This window comes from Malaclemys terrapin, chromosome 25 (assembly GCF_027887155.1).
Source record: "Malaclemys terrapin pileata isolate rMalTer1 chromosome 25, rMalTer1.hap1, whole genome shotgun sequence".
In the NCBI taxonomy this organism is placed as follows: Eukaryota; Metazoa; Chordata; order Testudines; family Emydidae; genus Malaclemys; species Malaclemys terrapin.
Genome location: NC_071529.1, coordinates 12,786,036 through 12,807,336, shown reverse-complemented (window position 1 = coordinate 12,807,336; position 21,301 = coordinate 12,786,036). Strand labels below are relative to the sequence as shown.

Genomic DNA, 21,301 nt, shown 5'->3' with positions numbered 1-21,301 from the left:
TTTGGAGCGGGAGTGCACAGAATGGGGGTCAAAATGTGACCCATAGGGTCACATCATCCGGTCCAAGGGTTAATTACAGCCCACGGTGTTTATTAAGTGAGGCCCAAGGTACAAATGCGGCCCAACGGGTTCTGAAGTGCAGCCCAATGGTCACACCAGCCAATGGAGTCATGAAATGCAGACCAAGGGCTTGTGGTGACCCACAATGCAGCCAAAAGGCCAAACATGACCCATGGTTTCACACAGTGCGGCCGAAGGGGCAAACACAACTTGTGTGATAACAAGCAGATGTTAGCATCCCTTCCCTGGGACTGCAGCATGGATCAAAGCACAGACACTTTGGGGTGAGGTCAAAAAAGCAATGCCTTCTAGCAGGAAGACACAAATAAGAGCTGATGTTAGGATTATCACGGGCATTTATTTTTTAATCTGTAATGTTATGTATGTTTATGTTAATTTAGATGGCTTTGGGACTGATTCTCAATTACGCTAAGGCCTTTTTACACTACTCTAACAGTGAGAAGCATCCTTAAAGTGGGAGCAAATCATACTGCATTTCATCCACTTTAAGGCACTGCCAATCTGGTGTAAATGAGAATCAGGTCCTTTTAATGGCAAATTAGGTGCAGCCCATGGATGGCTGGCATGCTGCCACTTCAGTCCTCTGTGTCACAAAGTTTGATCACCCCTGCTTCAGAAGCTCTCATGTTTTTAAGTGTGTGCGAAGGGAACTGGAGAGAGAATTCCTATTTATGTTCTTGGTGGTTCATTTATTTATTTGTGAAATGCCTAGGGAGGAAAAAAGACAAAACCCTGAAGCTGCTGTTTGAGGTAAATAGCTGTTGGTATTATATACTTAGCAAAATGATAATGCAAACCCCAGAAAAATTTAAATGATTAGGAAAAAGGTGTATTCACTGGATGAAAATATATGGACAGTTTATAAACAGAAAAGAGTATAGAAGGAATGTTGACTGTTGATAGCTTCTGTCTGCCCTATAAATAATTATATACAGAATAAATAAAAGAAAATCACTGTCATTAATTATTATAATTAATTTGATATTATATGCTTAACATTTACATTTCCCTCTTCCAGTCTTGATTAGCAGTTCTCCAGACAGGAGGGATCCACACAGAGTTTGTTGAGGGCTGCACAGAATTGCTAAGTGAAATCAGTCTTGTCATGTTTTCGCTGATCTCCCTGAGAAATGGTTCTAAAATGTGGCCCATAACGTAAAACTTCTGTCACGTGCTCAGTTTTTCTTTAAATTGCCCTGACTCTGCTCCCAATGAAAATAAGGGAGTTTTACCATTGACTTTAATGGGAGCAGTGTTCAGTGCTTTTGAAAATCCCATTCATCATGTTTAAGTGGCTGCTTTTGCACATAATATTTCTGCAGGCTCTGGATGAGATTTTCAAAAGCACATAGTAGAGCTCTAAACACCTATTGACTTCAGTGAAGCAGAGCTAGACTAGCACTGACTGCTTTCAAACAAATAAACAAAAAACACCCTCAGATTGTAACTCTATTTCTAAGGTACGAATCAGCAAAATGTATTGGACTTAGCCAGCCTTGAAAGAGTTTTAGTGGTGAAGCGAGTTATATTTTTCTTTTACTAAAACAGGCCTTTAACTGCCTTTATGTACAGAGTAAGACTTTTTATTGCCCCGCACCTGCAGTTGTCTGTAAAAAAAAAAAAACTCCCACTGACTTTAAATGTGGATTTCTATGCTTTTCAAAGGTGCTGTTACATACATCTATGATGTTATTTAAATGAATATTTTTGTTGTTTTTACAAGTATCAAATTCATTTGCTCTCCCTGGTTGCTTAAGTAGTCTAAAATTGAATAAAACGCTGTAATTTTAAAAGTCATTAAATTTGCTCACAAGCCACGTGAAAAGTTAAGCTATGGATTTCTTCAGCTAGCATGAATTATCTCATAACTAATTTAAAGATGCCTGTTATAAAGTGTAATTCCCTTTCATGAACAATTGAAAAATGAATTGAAACATTGTCCTGGGCACAGAGGAGAAAATACTATTCATTCAAACATGTTTGTAATGCTTTAATTAAATGGTCCATAATTTTTTGAGTTCATTCAATACACAGTTTTTGCATTGGGATTGTGATAATTCACTATGTTATGTAAAATGGTTTAGTGAATATGTGTTAGAGAAATGTGCCTTGTTTGCTTGATGTTTTCAAATTGTTCTTTGCTTAAGTAAAGGTAACCTGTCGACTGACTAAGGTGCATCAGTACATTTTCAACCCTTCAAACAATGAGTATAACTGAGGGGAGAAAGGAGTCCATTTGTGGTGTTACCACTGTTGCCAACACTTACAATTTTATTCCAAGTCTTGCAACATTTGGTGATTGTCTGAAAGCCCCAGTTGCTGGAATCAAGAGATTGCATGAGAATCTTAGCTTTAATTAAAAAAAAAAAAATTATTAGCCCTCATGGTTACAGAGAAAAGCTTGAAAATATTAAGTGTGTCCCCCTTAAAGGCTCAGAAACCAGAAGGCAAATATAAGAACACAATGTTGTTTTTTTTTTAAATATTCTCATAATTTTACAGACAATCTTATGTGTTATGGGGGGCTTGTCTCATGATTTCTGTAAATCTTGAGCATGGCAATACTGTGTTACATTACAATATTTGCACATTCTGTGCTGTGATATTTGTCATTATCAGGAATTAAGCTATACCTCAGTTTAAATACTGCAGGGAAAGTGATAACTTGATGCTTACTTACATTCATAGAATATCAGGGTTGGAAGGGACCTTAGGAGGTCATCTCTAGTCCAACCCCCTGCTCAAAGCAGGAGCAGACAGATTTTTATCCTAGTTCCCTAAATGGCCCCCTCAAGGATTGAATTTACAACGCTGGTTTTAGCAGGCTAATGCGCAAACCACTGAGCTATCCCTCCCCCCAATACCAAATCTTAATTTTTATTGTCGTGTACAAGAATACATACAAGTAGAGTGCCTCAGAAAGACAAGAGACATACAAATCCTTTGAATGGCCACCTTAATTTTTAATGTTCTGTTACATGGTTAAAGTAACATGGAAGGGTAAAGTACTAGAAGGATATTGACTTATTTATAATAGCTTCTTAATATATTTTGTGGCATTTCATATACCTCCTACACTTTTATTTTTTCTCTTAATTATCTTTCAAACCTCCTGAGGCCCTCACTGTCCCAATACCGGTCACTGCTATCGCCACCCCTCTCTCCACTTATAACTTCTAATCGGGATACTTTCTTCCCTCAGACACTGAATTACAAAGGAAAAATAATTTCCCATACACACACAACACGTATACATTTTCTCTTTTTGTGCTATATGGGGGAAAAAAGAGTGGTTTTACTGATTATACTGGAAAGAAAGGAAATATAGAACAGGAAACTATAAATATGGATTTTGGAGTGTATTGATGTAATTTTGTTACATTTAAAGTAAAACTGTACCTTCCTACCCATGCAGTAAGACTTTCATATTCCATTACCATATCACTCAATCACTTATTTCATTTTATCTCCCTCATGGGTTTAATTTCCTTCCCTATATGCCTTCTGTTTTTTCGCTGCAGGAAAAATTTATGGGACTAGTAGAAGGATGACATCCACTGTAAGTACCAGCTTCACCTTGATTCCCAACCAGAAATACAGGCGCAGTAGCCGTCGCTCCAAACCATTCTGCAACACCGTGGACACAGATTCCGAGTCATTGTCAACTCTCGGGAATTTCAAAGCACTGCCATTAGAGATCTTTCAGATGGTCTTGAAATATCTCTCAGGTGAGGAACTGAGAGAAATTATGTTACTGCCCATAAATGAAAATGATCACATGCAAAAATCCCATTTAGTAAAACGCCAAGTTTGAGGCCTATGAGCCTTGCTCAATAATGGTTCACCTTACGACAAATTGAAGGGATTTTCATTAGGTTTGTTCATATTCAGCTTGGGTTCCTGAAGAGCCTCATCACACACACACCAAAAAAAAAAAAAAAGGAATGATAGTACTCAGGGAGCGCTTTGAAGTTCTTCTGCCCACCGTATATAAAGATGACAGTTTAACAGATATATGCAAAATCCTGAATGACCATAATTTGTTGGCAAAGGAATTTACAGTAATGACATTTGTCTCTTACTTCTTTCTGAAGTCTCTTGGCTTGCTTGTACTGAGATGTATAGTAAAGTTCTTTACTACTGAGCAGTTGTGTTTTTGCAATAAATGTTTACAGGTATACTGGGTTTTGCTTTTTCAGTGAAGGATATCAGCATGCTAAGCATGGTGTCGAAAGCCGTCAGCAACCGCCTTATTAATTACATCTCAACCTCATCAGGAAACAGAAGGCTTTTACTGCAAGATTTTCATAACCTTGAGATATCTGGCAAGAGAGAAGGATCCTGTGTATTAGAACACTACAGATCTCTAGGTGACCTTTATAATAAGAATGGTAACAATTAGGAGAGAACTAAAATCAATTAAAGAGCTTCTACTGTTATATTTAGTGATTGATAGCAGATTAAAATGGTGAAAATGTTTTCTGAAGTGTATAGGTGTTTGTGACCCTCATTGAGGCTGAAATTCATCCTTGTGTGAAGGACCAGCAACAAGGCACATACCCACTTAAGTCTCAATTAAACTTTATGCACTGCGTGTATTTCATCATGAAAGAATTCTTTCAACATCTCTTAATATACTTTTAATCAGCAATAATAATAATACATATATTATATAAGTATAGACAAAAATAGCATATCTTTTGCTTCTTCCTTATTTAATTTTTAAAGAATATAAAAGGGCAAGGTGAGTGGATCTCTCATGAGAATGAGAATGAAATAGAAAGTATTTCACCTCTATATCAATGCTCAAATCCCACCTAGTTCTGGAGTGATCAAGAATCATTACCATCAAAGGCCTGACAGTCTATGTGAAGTGAATTGGCAATCTCATTCCAGTTCCTAGATCGGAAGTAAACTTGTCACAAAAAGCACCATGACAACTGCCACTGATTAACATTCTCCTTGGCAACCTTATATCAGAGCTCAAAGACTGAAGTGGGCCTGATGAGTAAACTTTCCTCTCACCCTTAGGTCAGGGTGGAGATACAGTGCGAGAATCGTGGTGTTACTGCCCAGGCTGTACTCTTAGTTTCACCCGTGCAACTATATCCTGGCACAGCAAAAAATAAATATAGGTCAAAATAATGTGACCAGTGAGTAGCACTGCATATTTTCATATAAAAAAATCATTATATTCTTTTTAATTTTTGCACTAAATTACTACTGAATCTTGGCAGCCAAATCCCCCTTAATCTCCCTCGCCTTCAATCAAAAGCAATGCAGTCTTTCTTCTCTTATGCCACTTGGACTGTATCATTTCTCTCCCTCCCCCCATTCACTGTAATCCTTTCTCTAAAAGAGAAACAAATGAAATCACAATTTGAAAAATATTGATATAAGCCTTCTTAACTGATAAGGTCTCATAATTAAATTGATCCTGACAGTAAAACAAAATTATGTCAAGGTTTATATTCAGGAGCTAACTTTAAATTAAGAGATTCACAAGTTAAAGGAATAATGTTAAAGTTAATTAGGCCAAACATGAGTTCCCTTCAAATTTACATGGATTGGTTACAATATCTTACTGATAACTTCAGTGTTTATTTGTTTTAGTTTTAAAATGAAATCTGATTAACTAAATATTATGCCAAAAAATAAACTCAGCACTGTTTTGTACATTGTAATAAACTTTGTATTAGAAAAGACAACTGTTATTTAACTACTGCTGTATGAACTGATCATTATAATAAGCATAGTCATTTAAACATGACATACTTAAAATATGAAAATCAGTGCAAATATCTATCATCTACTAAATGTAAGGGCCCAATCCTGCTCCCATTAAAGTCAATGCCAAAATTCACAGGTACTTCAATAGGAGCAAGACTGGGCTCTAAGGATAAAATTCGCTTCTGTGTAGAGAGCCAGCACAAGGCTTATACACTGCATTAATCTCACTTAAACCCACAGAGTGAAATCCTGGCTATGTTAAAGTCAATGGCAAAAACTGTCATTGGCTTCAATGGGACCAGGATTTTTCACCCTCCAGGCTTAAATTGGACTTGAGTAATACATAATTTTTGTACTGCCCCTCTGCACAGGTGTAAATTTGACCATATGAAAGCAGGCCCAAACCTTTGCACTGGTAATAAAAAAGTTATCCCCAGGTTGACGACTGTACTCATGTTTGCAGATACATTGTGAAAGACATTCATCTACTCTTTAGGGGTCTGATTAGAAACCTATTGAAATCAATGGAAAGTTGATTCTTTGGGGTTTTGGATCAGATACCAGACTGATAAAGAAAATTATGTCTGCCATTTAAGAATGTTAACAACATACTTCCAGATTGGGAAAAGAGTCCATTCAAAGTCATAGGAAGTGTACAATACACTTTTTGACATCACAGAAATAACATGTTCCCCAGGAGATGAGCAACTTAGAAAACATTTCAGTACTCTTCTGTAGATTTCTTGCATTATTAACAAACAAGATATATGTGGTGTTCTACCAGATGTTTTTGAGGGGAAAGATTTTTAACCCATTTGCTTTCCATTGGCTCAGAAAAATTGTTGCTTAACAAACAGCTGTTCTGCACTATAATATATTCAAGCCCTTTGTGTCCTAAGTTCTTCTAGCTTTGAATCTCATGTAGAAGAAAAACAAATTCTACCGCCTAACTATGTTTTATATTAACACAGTTCAGAATAACTTTTCTGTTTGACAATGTGGTTGGCTTAAAAGATTTTTGGAAGCTCAGCTTTCGATGATGTAAATAGAAAACTAGTGCATCTTCAAATGTTACTTATTGTGCCTCTCTTAACTGAAATATTTTTTAACAGCTGTAATTCAAAAACCAAAATAATAATTTTTCAGGGCTGTGACTCACATGGAGTTTAAAACAACGTAGTAAACAAATTATGTTATGAGAGCCTTGCACACTCCCCATCAGGCTTTCTGACATAAAAGGCATCTCTATTACAGAGGCTAGCGTACCCTTTTACAATGCACAGCTCACCATAGGTGCTGGAACTAAGGGTGCGGGGGGGTGCTGTAGCACCCCCTGGCTTGAAGTGGTTTCTATTATATACAGGGCTTATAGTTTGGCTCCCCTCCCCCCACTATAAAAATTGTTCCAGCACCCCTGCAGCAAATTGTAATGTACCACTTTCTTTTCTTGCAGAAATAGTATGGTATTGTACTGCTTGTGCAGTGTATTCTTCAACTAGTCCAATTATTTTCATCATTTGAACAATTATGTATGTGTTTCTATTCACAGGTTTGTTGCTTAAAAGATGTACACTACTGCTGCCCACAAAAGACAGGCTAAAGTACATACACAAGATACTCTCAGAAGTAAGCTCACACTCATTGCTCTGAACTGAAAACTTCTAGAATCTTGTTTTGAACTATCACTTGCAACTATATTAATGTTTCAATTTAAAAAATGCTGTTAATGTAATTATTTAAATTAATTCATTTATTTATTGACCTATCTGTCATGCTCATCAGTGTAATATCATGAATTTACTAACTTGGAATCAGTCTCTTGTTGGTTAAAAATCTTCCTTGGATATTTCAAATCTTTGGTACCTGAAATTAGGTCCCTAAATCCATATTTAGGCATTTAAATAAGTGATCTGATTTTTCAGAGATGCTGATCCCCTAAAGCTTTAGACTGAAGTCAGTGTGAGCTGTGGGTGTTCAGAACTATGTCTAACTTTAGGCACCCACTGTTTGAAAAATATGGCCTAGGTGTAGGATTTTTAAAAATATCTAAAGGAGTTAGTTGCCCAACTCCTAGTGAAAGTCAGTGAGTTAGGTGCCTAATTCCTTCACATGTTTTTAAAACCCCACTCTTAGTGAGTATAATCTTCTATATAAGTATGATTTTTATGTTTAATTTTTAAAACAGGTCACCCAGTGCAAATAATATTTGTCACTTTGTAACAGAATGAGCATAGGTTGAAATTCAGCCCTGTGAAGAGATCCTACAGAAGGTCTATGTTCCACTCAAATTCTTCTTAGAGGGCAAAGTGGTGCATAATGTCTTGGGCAGGCTCTCTGCACATGGTAAATTTTAACCATAATTAATTCAAAACATTATGTTACCAAACTGTATTAGTTTCTGGAGGGGGAAATGATTATACATAGCAACAGACATTATTAATAAAATATCACATCTGTCTGAAGATTCTAAGGTGGTCTGAGTGAAAGTTCCCAGAGGACCAATGGCCACATCATAAAAAACATCCCTAATTGGCAACCTTGTTGGGTGTCTCAGCAGAGATGCACGGGTTGAGTGAATGTAGTGTAGAGAAAGCCCCTTGGGTCAGTGTTGTGGTAAATTAGCTGTGTGGGAAAGCTTCAAGTACAGAAGTGAGTTTATTGCCAATTAAGCTACATTGATGAAATGAGGCAACAATGTTTTGTCTTTGCAGGTTTCCTGTTTTAAACTCAGTGGTTGCCCAAGCCCGTTGCATTGCTTGGGATTACAATGCTATGGAGTGTTTTTACAGGTATAGTGTATTTTTCAGAGAAGAAGAAGGCAGGTGTATCATTAATATAAAAGAAACCAAAGTTTGCCTTTTTAAAAATCTTTCAATGCTGAAATACTCAGTCTTTTTAAAAGAGTGCAAATAAACATTATTATCATCCAACTTAGTTATATGTTGAGAAGCAGTGAGGTGAAACTGCTTTGCAAGACATTTCAAAGTTTAACATGGCTTTCAGGTCCCAAACAATGCATTTATTCAGTACCACAGTTCTTTCTGGCTCTTAAAATAGTTAACTCTAAAAAATTTATCAGTCTGGATCTTATTATTAGCCAGTCTGGATTTTAATTTAAATTAGCAGTTTATTACCAAAGAAGAATACATAGGGGGCCATTTCACTACATTACTTCAAACATCAAATTCACAACACCCTAAACAGGGATTCTCTGATTTAAAGGCAACTGGCCCAAGGTCTGTAATTAAATGGAGGAATTGTTCTAGCTATTTGGGATGCAAAGAAAACAATGACAAATCTGTTAGTTCAGCAATCAACACTGTATTTACTATAATGACTACCAAGATTGCAAACATGCTGTAAGGGACTGAGGATAGGAATTATTTCATTGTCAGATGGATAGGATCACCATTATGGTTTGCTTTAGTTGAGAGCTGCTTTGTCTAATCACCTGAAAAAAGCTTGTAATCTTTGTTGAAGCACAAGCATTTTCTGAACATTTTAAATGAAGCTAAATTGTGTTTTAGAAGAACTTACGTGTTCAGACACTTCTGGAAATATACCATATTAAAGTAGCTTATTAATAACAAAGATACTGTTCAGAAATGTGTGGTTGTCTGTTTTATTCCCTGCCATGGCTAACTATTATAGATAATTATTTGCACCAGGATATTTATGCTCTTAGCAACTGTTTCCTGCTTATTCACATCCAAGGTTCACAAATTATCTCTTTGGCCAGAAGGTGCAGCCCCAAATGCAGTTCAGAATTGTGAGCTACACAAAGACCCAGAAACCCCTTTGGTATAAGTTAGAGCAGCCCGCAGGGCAGTTGAAGCTGATGGTGGCTTTCCCACAGCCCCGAAGGCCTGTTATGAAAGCTTTGCACTCTAGGCACCACCCTTTCTGCTCATTTTCTGACACCATTGGAGACAGGGGCTCTATGGGTTTGTGTGTGGTGTGTAGGGCTGCTTATGTCCGACTTACGGTGACCCTGCAATGAGGGAATTCCTCAGGGGCCATTTTACCTTCTTTATGTCACTGGAGTTCCATGAAGGGTCAGCAGCAAGGGCAGAACCTTCCTCCTCCTATTTTTGGTGGAATTGTCATGATTTGCTGCTCTGAGAATGTCTATGATATAATGACTACTGATATCCGCTACATCTGTAGAAATCTAGAGAAATTCCATTGATCTGTGAGATTAGTGTCTAGCCCAGTGTTTCTAAACTACTGTCATCTGTCTTGTTTTGTTTTTTTGAACCACTGTGTTACTGCCCGGAGTGTCATAAAGCCGTGTCTGAGGGCCTTACAAAACAAAGGCGCTCCTATGTACATCTTTGCTTTTCCTTTTAGATTTAGCAAATTCCTGTCACACAAACTTTTTGCTTACATGATTATTTTCTGATTTCAGTGTTGTATAGATAAGGCCCTTGGGTTTTTTTTTTTTTTTTAATAATATTTTCACTTTGCAAGAAGTCCATGTTGAAAGACAAGGATGAAGATGAAAATAATACACAGTAGTTCAGATGCACCAGTCTCCACTATGCAAATGTGTCCTCTCCATAAATACAGAAAAATTGATCATACATATATGACTATAATAACAAGCATTGTGATTTAATTCTATTTATCTGTCCTTCATTTGGTGTCGTCAGACCCTGACTGCAGGCTGGGATGAGCTAGAATGCCATCGTGTTTTTAACTTCCTCTGTGAGCTGAGCAATCTACCCCGCAAAGTACAGACAGTTGTCAGCAGCAAACCAGGTGAATACCTGAAACAAAAATGTCCTGGAAAATACAAATGATGATAATAAGAGTCTGTCATGGCAGCTATATCATCCTTTTGCTGTGAGTTCCGGAAATGGATTCAGATTATTACAGAGGAGATGCACCCCAGACTCAAGGATAGTTTGTGCCACATGATCCCTGCAGTACCTGATCCTTTCTTGATCCATATTGATGATGCTTTCGCTGCAGAAGTGACAGAAAATGAGTGCTCTGATGCTGGTAACATGCTTGCATATAGCTGAAGGAAATCAGCACTATTAACTAAATTTAGTTGTTTTCTGATGAAAACAAGCAATTGACTTTTATCTTTGGCATGTTCTGTGTGGTGAAGTTTATCTCTTTGAGACGCAATTGATTTTGTTGGATCTTATCATTTCCATATGAAATGTATGTAAAATTTACATGCAGTGGACCTAATTCTCCACTGCATTACACCAACACCAGTGCAATCAATGGAGTTACACCAGCTTAAAACTGATGTGGTGCAGTAGAAAATCAGGACCAATATTTTATGCATATCCTGAAGCATCGCTCTAAAACCAAATTCTCCAGAAATTCTCTGGCACAGTACTCCGTATTTCACTGGAAATGTTCACATGTGGCCTCCTGCATAAGTGGTTGTAGAAGGCAAGCATGCAATCAACTGCTTCTATTTACTCCTTTTGGCACCATATAATAGAGTCACAGGCAGAAAGAAGCACAGCAAAGTAAAAAATAACAGTGCCCCTGAAACAGAGCATGAGATGTGGCAGAGAAAACATTGGGCAGGCAGGTAGAATTAGTGGTTTGAAGCAGTGCAGTGTGTCTGTTAGACTAAAGCAGTCATGAGATAGTTATAGCTCAGAATTTCAGGACCTTGTGATCTCAATTACTACAATTTGACACTAACTCAATGGGAGTTATGCATCTAGAATCTTAAAAATCCCACTAGGCACCTATCTATATCTGTAGGAGCCTAAATACCTTTAAAAATCTAGCCCTATGTGCCCGTATAGCCTAAAAACCTTTCTCCCTCTCACTCCCCATATTTATAAACCTGTTGAAATCACCAAAGTGCAATGATGTACAAATTCACATCACAAGTGTAGGCAAATAGAGAGGGAAAACACAGTCTGTAATTTCTTCACTTGAACTGTAATATAAACAATTTTAAAAAGCTCCATGTTTATAATGTACAAATTCTCTTGTCCTAGGAAGTGCCCGAAAGCTGGAATTACGGATAAGGTTATTCTGTCGCAGTGTCCTGCTAAATCACTGGATTCATCGAAGTGATTCTGCATTTTGGCTGACTCGTATCTTAAAACCGTGGCCAATGGTTAATCAAGCCCGGCTGTTGTACATCATTTTTGGGCCAGTCTCCTCTCTAAATGGTGAGTAAATTTAACATGATAGACCAGAATTTCTCCCTTAGAAAACAGGCTGTCTCACAGCCTGTGTAAATAAATGGGCTTTCAGGGGACCAATGTAAGGGTTGTATGGAATAGATTCCCCCTCAGTCAAGAGGTAGGGCTGTATATCCTGGAATATCTGTGTGGCCACTACTATAGACCATAAGTTGTAGTAGGAGCAACAAACTCTTCACCCATCATTGTGAGCTTTTGGGCCAAAGCATACACACAAGTTGTGAACCCATTATTCCCTCTTCTAGTACTCCCGGGCACACCCCACAACAGCTCTTCTGGACTCCTATGGAGAGAGTTGCCATGGATCTTTTCAGCAGTGTGCAGAGAACTGTGGGGTGCTGTGTAGTTTCTCTGCTTTCTAGCTCCCTGTATGGCAGAAACGCAATGGTACACTTTGTTATGGGCCTTCCCATAGGCCAGGAAGATTTCACCCCCGGAGGAAAAGCACCTGTGTTTATTGCATTTCACTTTAGAAGGAAACATTTACCTCTATGCAGACTTATCATTCCTAATGAACTTACTCTTTTTCAAGATTTGACACACTCAGTTCATATTAATTTTGGCAGCACTTAAGCTTCCAGGTAATTGCTTGGATACACTACTGAGAATGCTTAACAATGCTGCTGATTATTCCTGATTTACACCAGTGTGAGAGGGGAATCAAGCCAATTAACCTCAGTGATGTCACACAGAACATTTTAGCCATTTCCCAATCCTTTTTTGTTTTGCTCCAGCTGTAGCTACATTACTGTAAACTCTTGAAGACAGAAACTCTGACTTTACTTACCAGTGTATGGCCATGCACTGCTATGATGTTACCTACAGGTCTGATTTTTCACAAGTTCTGAGCACACACTAATTCTACTGAAATCAAAGAGAGCAGCACCACCTCTGAAAACCAGGCCCTTTATAAATAATGAAGTATAACGTTTAGAACCATTGACCCCTTACCTGTTTAACATGGAGCTTTTTAAAATTGTTTATATTACAGTTCAAGTGAAGAAATTACAGACTGTGTTTTCCCTCTCTATTTGCCTACACTTGTGATGTGAAGGTAGCCTTAACATTGAACCACAAGCATGTGTATCACCCTCTGAAATCAATTCTCTTTTTCTCACTTAAATATTAATTCTGTGTTTCCTTAAAGCATCCCGTGATTCTGATTCATGTTGCAGTCTACACTGTCCCGTCTGCCACAAGCGAGATGAAATAAAAAGCACTTGTACAAATAGGGATTTATGCTTTTGCCTGAATCACCTTTTCTTTTTTCCAAGCCAGGCTTTGAGGTCCCAGTATAGGTCTTCTTTGTTTAGCAAACTACATTGTCACTTAGTAGTGATTGTGATTGATGTTACCTAGGACATGTGGTTTGGCAGAAAATGATAGAAGGACCAACAGATGAGACCAGTTTAAAGGGTCTAGCTGATGCTATTAAACTACTATATGACGCAGAAGCTAAAGAGTGGACAGCAGATGATGTTATCAGTCTTGTGGATGAATTGTCAGGTATATTTTTGCCTTTATCATAGACTCGTAGGACTATATAATCATGTCCTCTCAGACTAAAGAGAGATGTGTCAGATAGTAAAAAACTGAAGCCCATTGGGAATCTGAGTACCCCCTAATCCCTTGCAGTAGCTGTACCGTACTGGAAGGTCAATAAAACTGGAGGTTATGCAGTAGTCAGAGATGGAAGAGACCAGTTCTGCTTATAAACCAAAGCCTCTTCTCCCAAAAGTGAAACATTTTCAGTAATAACATATGAAAAACTTCAAAAATAAGTGTTCTATCATCATGTTCAAGGGACACTGTCACACAGTTTAGGTCCAAAATTTAGGTTTTGTTCAAAACCAAGTTTTACTAAACTGTATATTAATTGATATGTTTCCATTATTTTTTTTTTTTGTTGTTGTTAAATGTCAAGAAAAATTCATTTTTGTTTGACTTGAACCATTTTTCCTATAGCATTGGTACCCTGGACATTCTTATTCTTGGGGCTGAGAACCAAAAAGAGACATTAATTAGAAATGAGGGAAACTGTCTAATGTATTTCCATTATCCAAGCTGTCAAATACAAAAATAAACAAAAAAGATAAATAGGAAAAAGTACACTAGATTTTTTTCAAATCTAATGCACGGTGGTTATTAATAATCCTGATAAAGATAACTTTTGGTTATCCCCAGAACTGATCCCATCCTATTGACTTTGATGTTAATGGTATTTGGATATTAACTGCTTGGTGTGCCATTTATTGGCAACCTTTTGGAAGAGATGTTCCACTTGTAATGAATTTGCTGGCTCTGAGTCCACAGTCTGGAGAACTCAGGGAGAGGTACCATATAGTCCCATGGGCCCCCAGTGCTCCCTGTGGAAAGCCCCAGCTGCAGGCAGGCTTGCAGGGCTGTAGCCAGGGAAGGAAAGCACTGGGATGTGCTGAGCCTGGGCCACCAGTGCCAGGACAGGACACAACCTGGAAGTGCAGAGAGAGGTACTGTGCAACCCCACAGACCCCGAGTGCCCTCTCTCCCCATGGAAAGTCTTGGCTGCAGGGACTCTAATTGGGGCTTCCCATTGAGCAAGGATGCTGGCACCACAGCCCATTACCTCCTGAGTGGGCAGCAGGTTCTCGGTCACGGGGCTGCCCCTGCTATTATCTCAGGCAAGGGCCATCTGCTTATTATTAGGAACTTTTGGATAATGGAAGCTTTATGCTGGGAACCAATAAGTTGCTAATAACTGGTATCCGCTGTAATTTCATTTTTAATACAGGTGAGGACAAATTTGGGTTTTTTTAATGTGTTTTTTTTAAACCTCTTTAAATACAAAGTATGGTGGCCTTTACTGGGAAAGACGCTGGTCTCTGGAAAGGAATCCATTCCAAAGAATCCATGATTTCATAATTTGGTGGTTTTATTTTAAGTTTGGTTTGAGTTTGGAGAGATTGTATTATACATTTTATTATCATCAGCCTTAATACAAACAATCCCTATTGGCACCATAGTAACTCCATAGCTCCCAACTGTGCTGCAGGTGTGTATGAATGGGCTTTCTTCTCAAACCTGTTGGATGGCTGTCAAATGCAGTGATTCATAAATTCAAATACTTCCAGAATTTTGTTCAGATAATTTTCTTTTAGTTTAATTGTAACCTACATTTTATAACTTTATATTTAACTAAATTATATCCAGTCTGTTGAATCCTAGGTAATGAAAATCCTTTGTGTTTTATTATAAAAGTGGTTCCCCGGGAGTGGCTCATGGAGAATAATGCTCGTCTCCTCATCCTGAGTGGGAACAACATCTGCTTCACCTTCATGGCTAGTAAAGCTGTGAATGGGCGGGCTGTTGAGCTGGCCAGGCTAGTGGTCTTTCTGGCTTTGGTGAGTAGCACGGAATAGAATGTTTCCTGGCATTTTGCCACTAAATCTGCAACTCTGCTTTCCCAGGTCTGGGGCCTGAGTCTCCTTCCACTTACACTAGTGCAGCGGTTCTCAAACTGTGGGTCGGGACCGCAAAGTGGATCGGGACCCTCTTTTAATGGGATCGCCAGGGCTGGCTTAGATTTGCTGGGGTCAAAGCCCAAGTCCGAAGACTTCAGCCCTGGGTGGCAGGGCTCAGATTACAGGTCCCCCTGCCTGGGGCTGAAGCCTTGAGCTTTGGCTTTGCCCCCACCCACCCGGGGTAGTGGGGCTTGGGCGGGCTCAGGCTTTGGTTCCCCGTCCTGGGGTCCTGTCATAATTTTTGCTGGCAAAAGGGGGTCATTGTGCAATGAAGTTTGAGAACCCCTGCACTAGTGTAAAGCGAGAGTAACTACATTGAAATCAATGGGCCTGGTTCTCTTTTGCCCTAAGGGCCCCTATACACTGCTTGAAGGTAGCAGCTCTGTCCCTAGGGAAAAATTCTTCCAGCATAAGGTGGGAATGGAGTTCTCCCACCTTCATAGCACTGATAGAACAGTTCTGCAACAGCACCTTCTCCCCTAGGCCCTGGAATAGATTCCAGAGTAGGACTGAAGTTGACTGTATTATGGGATAGTGCCTTAATTGTCTACTATGAATTTTAATACTTCAACTTGTTTTGTTTTTTACCTCACCACCATCCTGGGCACGTATTATAATATTTCTTGTATGTTCTAGGTCTGTGAGAAGGACTTGTACTGCATGGATTGGGCAGTAAAAATGATGCAGAAAGTCTGCAAGGTTTTCAGCACTCCAGGCGAAAGGAATAACTTCCTGCAGAGTGTGGAGAATGCATTTGCTCACATGATCATGGACATGCTACAATCAGTAATGTCTGGTGAGTATCTATGCTGTCTGCAACAGGTGAGCCCTTTCAATGGGACATGCTCACTAGCCAAGACTCCACCAGAGAAGGGGATGGGAGCTCCTGTATCATCACAACTTCAGCCAGGCCCCCTTCTTAGCCAGCCAGAGCTACCCTGGAATGGGATTCATTGCAAAAGATGGGCTAGTCTTTTTATAATTCTAATGCCCTGTTGGCTGATTGTTTTGTCATGTGGATTGGGTTATTTTCAGCTGGTTTTGTAAAGTGTGTGTGTGTGTGTGTGTGTGAAGATTATGCTAGACTGCTTAGTGGTACAGCATTAGGAGAGAGACTTTTTGTAGGAAGAAATAAATATGCAAGTGTTGTTCAGTGATAATGTATTCAACCATAGGTACTCAAAATATGTAACTACATCCAGAGGGTAGGAGTGAAATCTGTATGCTTACACTAAGAGACTCCTAGTGGTTTAGATGATGAAACTGACTTCATTTAAAAAAAAAAAAAAAAACACATGACAAAAGTTTTATATCACTTATTTGACCCATTTAAATCAGAGGTGCCCAAACTTTGCCCAAAGGATGGACACACTTATCTTGTCAGATTATAAGAAGCACCTAATTTGCATAAATTCTGACTAATTGCAGATACCCTTTCCTTCTGCAAGATACAGGTTTGAAGACACTATGGTCCTGATTCTCAGTTGCCCTGCCCCTCATCCAGGGATGGTAGTATTTTACATTCATTTTGCACTGTTCTGACATAGTAGCATTTTACACCTAGCTCTGCACTCACTCCACATGGATGTAAAGCAAGTGTTCTCAACCTTTTTTTTTTTTTCCCGGAGGCCCCCACAACATGCTATAAAAACTCCACTGCCTACCTGTGCCATAACAACTGTTTTCTGCATATAAAAGCCAGGGCTGGCATTAAGGGGTAGCAACCAGGGCAATTGCCTGGGGCCTACACCACAGGGCACTCCACAAAGCTAAGTTGCTCAGGCTTCTGCTTCAGCTCTGGGTGGCGGGGCTCAGAGCCCCAGACTTCAGCCCTGTGCAGCAGGGCTTAGGCTTTCTGCCCCAGTGAGTCTAATACTGGTCCTGTTTGGCAGACCCTCTGAAACATGCTCATGGCCCCCCAGGGGGCCCCAGACCCCTGGTTGAGAATCACTGGAAGGATGACACAAAGCACAGGACAACAAGGACTCAGACTCTAGTAGTCCCCGTGTGCAGTGTTCCTTCTTAATCCCAATAGAAAACTACTTGGAACAAGCTGGAGCATTGTATTTTGGTACCTGGAGTCCTTTTGGTCTGTCCTTCCATTCAAAATCAGAGTAGCACAACTAAGTACTCGCATCTCAGCCTAAGCAGGCTCTGCTGCCCCTACGCAGGTTAGCAATAGGCATGCCCCAGCCCCTGAGTGCTCTGATCATCTTCTTGGAGTGTCAAGCCCCTGTTTCACTGGACACTCAGGATTCATACATTCACTGCTCCCAAAGAAGCAGAACACTCCAACTTATCAGTTTCACCTCAGATCACTGCTCCATTTGACACACAGCGCTTGTATATGTTCATAGTGAAAACAAGCAGAAGTTTATTTAACAAAGAAAAGAATCTCAAATGATAGCAAGTAAAAGTATTGGACACAAATGGTTACATATATAATGAAAACATGAATCCTAGAACGTAGACTTGTTTAACAAAATACTCTCATGGCTGATAAAGTATTGCTCATCAACGCTTTCTAGCCAGGCAGGCTGTGATCCCTTTTTCATAAAACAAGACACATTGCCCCCGAGGTAAAGGATACAAGTGTTTTGTTTTGATTCCCCAGATATACAAGTCCCTTCCTTTGTCTTCATTCATAAATGGGATGCCCCCTGCTAGTTGTTTTTTCCTGTATACTCCTTTCTTGCAGATTTTCTGATCTCTTATCAATTTTGCAATCTTGATTAGCCAATGGCTCAGTGTGCAAATGACTTACATTGAGAGAGACACAATATACAATGACCAGACAGAAATAAGCATCTGCTACCACCTTCCTGAAAACAACCTGACTGAGGCATGTCACCTCCTGGTGACCTGCCTTTAACTCCAAGGCTTTAAGAACATATTTTTCAGTATAGAGACATAACTTCTCAAATATTGTCAGTGTATACATTTCACAACAATTATGATGACCAATGGGCTACTAGCTTTTGGTAGTGACCTTGCATGCTGTGCTTTGGTGAATTATTGTGTGCATCTGACATAGGGGATCCCTGTTAAACTCTATCCCCTGCCCTCTGCCAGTTGGTGTCAAGAGGTACCTGGGTCATACTTGGCCTCTGCTAAGATACTAAGTAGTTTCTGAGATCTTCTCCCTACAAATGAGCCCTTTATTTTCATTAGCTATTTTTAATGTTTCCCTTCTGGTGCTTAGGAGATCGTGATGAAGAAGACAGCAGCTTTTTGAATTTGTTCCACCTCGTGAATGCACAAGCTAACTTCCATAAGGAAATTCTGTATCTGACCATGAGAAGCACCTCTACCTAAATACTTCGAATCTCAGGCTTTTAGAGAATACTACAGTGATTCAGATAGGTGGCCTTTTTCTCCATTTATTTTCTCACACATAAAAAACAGTGTCCACCTACCTTTTAAATTCACTCTCCAGCAGCTGCTTGCAAAGTTTTAGCAGCTACAAAAATAGAAAATATAATAACCAGTTAAATCTGGAGGTATAACCTTTGCAGAAGCAGCAGGAGGCTGACTGGAGATGCTAGTGAAATGCAAAGCAGAAGAATTACTTAAATCTATGAAGAGATATTGAGGCATCTCTAAGAAACTACAGCACAGTCTTTGCCATAAACTTGTCTAAGCCTGGATGTCAGGATGTGCTGAGGAGCCTAACTGTGGCATTCCATGGTTTGGCTGTTATGGGCGGGAATACACACTGCATTCTTCTCCCACTGTGTATGTCTGGATACAAAATAAAAATGACATGGTGTTAATATTTGATGTACATCCACAAATTAAAGAATGTTATCTTAGTTCAGAACAGAAAATATTTTGCTCTTGTAATGTTGTTTTCTCTTTGGAATCCATTAAGACAAAACCAATGTAATGAGAAAGGCATGGCCAGGTTTCTCCAGTTCAGCTCACACCTGGGTGTCTATAATTCACTCTTACATTCTTAGCTTCAGAACTAGATATCCTGCATGGATTGTGCATTAAGTTTCAACACAGAAGGAGACAGTCTCTGAAAAGCGTCCTAGTTTTTTAAGGAAGGCAAAAATTTAGTTTTTTTACAGCACATGCCTTTCAGCCATAAAGCAGAAGAAACTTCAAAATGTACCTTTGTGCTAAATATAATAACTGGACAGTTAAAAAAATTATATATGTCTCTGGAACTCTGCAAAGTTGAAGGATGTTTAATGCATGTAGACATTCTAAGATCACTGTTTTTTATTGAAGTACACAGATAAGTATCCTATTTACAAAAAGTTTTATATTTATGGTACATAGCTTTAAAAATTGAAAATATTTAATATGTGCTAACAGTAATTATTTCATTTTGGATTATTTACATGATGGTTATTTTCTTCATATTATTAAAATACCTTTTTCCCCCATCTGAAATATTTCCAAATTATTTAAATATGTGCCAAATTTTGCCATTTGAGACAGCTGTTCATCTCCAAGAGGCAGATCCGCAGCTGGCATAAATTGTGGAAGCTGACAATTAACACAGCTGAAAATCTGCACCTAATTGATTTCAATGGTAATGAGCTGATAACTCCTGATGTTTTCTATTTAAAAAGATCCTTTTTATTTTTTTAAACATATCCAAGGATCGAATTTGGCTGCATGTATGGATTGGAGTGGAAGGCAAATTTTTTGCTAACATTCACCTAGAAACTTAATTGTGCACCAATAGATATCAGAGATGAAACCATTCATTTAAAAACAAAATATGAAACATACTAGTTTGTTAATATTGTTTTTAAAATCCATGTTCTGGATTTTAAACAATATTTTAAAACATTTTTGTTCTGAATCTCACTTTTATGTGTAATAATTATTGACCTATTTTAAAATAAAATACAGAATAATGGGAAGGATCTGTAAAGTCATTGTGATGCTTTGTGCTGTAGCATAATGAAAAAGATGCAATTATAAATGAGACAACACAAACATGTTGTAGGTCTTGCGTCAGTATATGCCAATTCTAGAGACCCATGAGTGAACCAGACCCCTAAGTGAAGACACAACAATAAAAATTGCAGCAAATCACAAAGAATGGCATAAGAATGCAGCTATGCAAGAAAGTGGGGCCCTTAGATTTAATAGCAGCAACATATGATAAGAAATACTGACTTCACCAATATTAGTCCACTCTCTTAGCAAATCTTCAAGGACTTTAAGTTTATGGGTGTGCCAGCTTGAAATGTTACAGTGTTCCCGGCATTATGATGATTAGTGGCTGCTTTTTAATAGATACAATAGCTCAGCGAGTGTTTGGCATTAGTTTCAATTTCTTGGTGCTCCAGCCCTTCCTTACGGAAGGAGATTTTCCTTTGCAAACAACTGAAGTTCACACCTTTTGTCCTCAAACAGGACTTCCCAAATAGGTTTGTTTAAACTGAAAAACAGTCCAGCACAGCCAGCTTTGTAGCCAGACAGTCTTGTGTCAGAATCCCATTAGATCTCCCAAATTTATTATTATTAACCATGTTTATTAGGGTAGTGCCTTCAGGCCTACCAAGAATGGGCCCTATTGTACTAGGCACTGTACAAACACATAGCAGTAGGTGGCCCTGCCCCAGAGAATTTACAATCTAAGTAGACAAGACAGACACAGAGTAGGGGAAGGGGCATTATTACACTGATTAAGTCAATGATCAAATGGGAGACTGAGGAAAACCCAGTGTGCTAAAGGAATTGGTGATGATGACAATTCAGGAATTGGCACTTTTTCTTCTGAGTTAGTACTGAACTGGTGTTCCCTATGATGTTAAAGGGGCACTGAGCTCCTAGAAA

At 38.8% G+C, this 21,301-nt stretch overlaps 1 protein-coding gene across 1 annotated transcript; it reads left to right on the top strand.

Moving 5' to 3' along the window:
• Positions 1-3,613: 3,613 nt before the first annotated feature.
• FBXO47 (F-box protein 47) lies at positions 3,614-19,623 on the top strand. Its single transcript, XM_054014703.1, has 10 exons — positions 3,614-3,809; positions 4,281-4,451; positions 7,361-7,437; positions 8,523-8,600; positions 10,464-10,572; positions 11,790-11,966; positions 13,359-13,505; positions 15,237-15,379; positions 16,136-16,295; positions 18,702-19,623. Exons 1-10 carry the CDS (start codon positions 3,629-3,631, stop codon positions 18,812-18,814), a joined length of 1,356 nt encoding a protein of 451 aa, XP_053870678.1. The 5' UTR covers positions 3,614-3,628; the 3' UTR covers positions 18,815-19,623.
• The last annotated feature ends 1,678 nt before the right edge of the window (positions 19,624-21,301 follow it).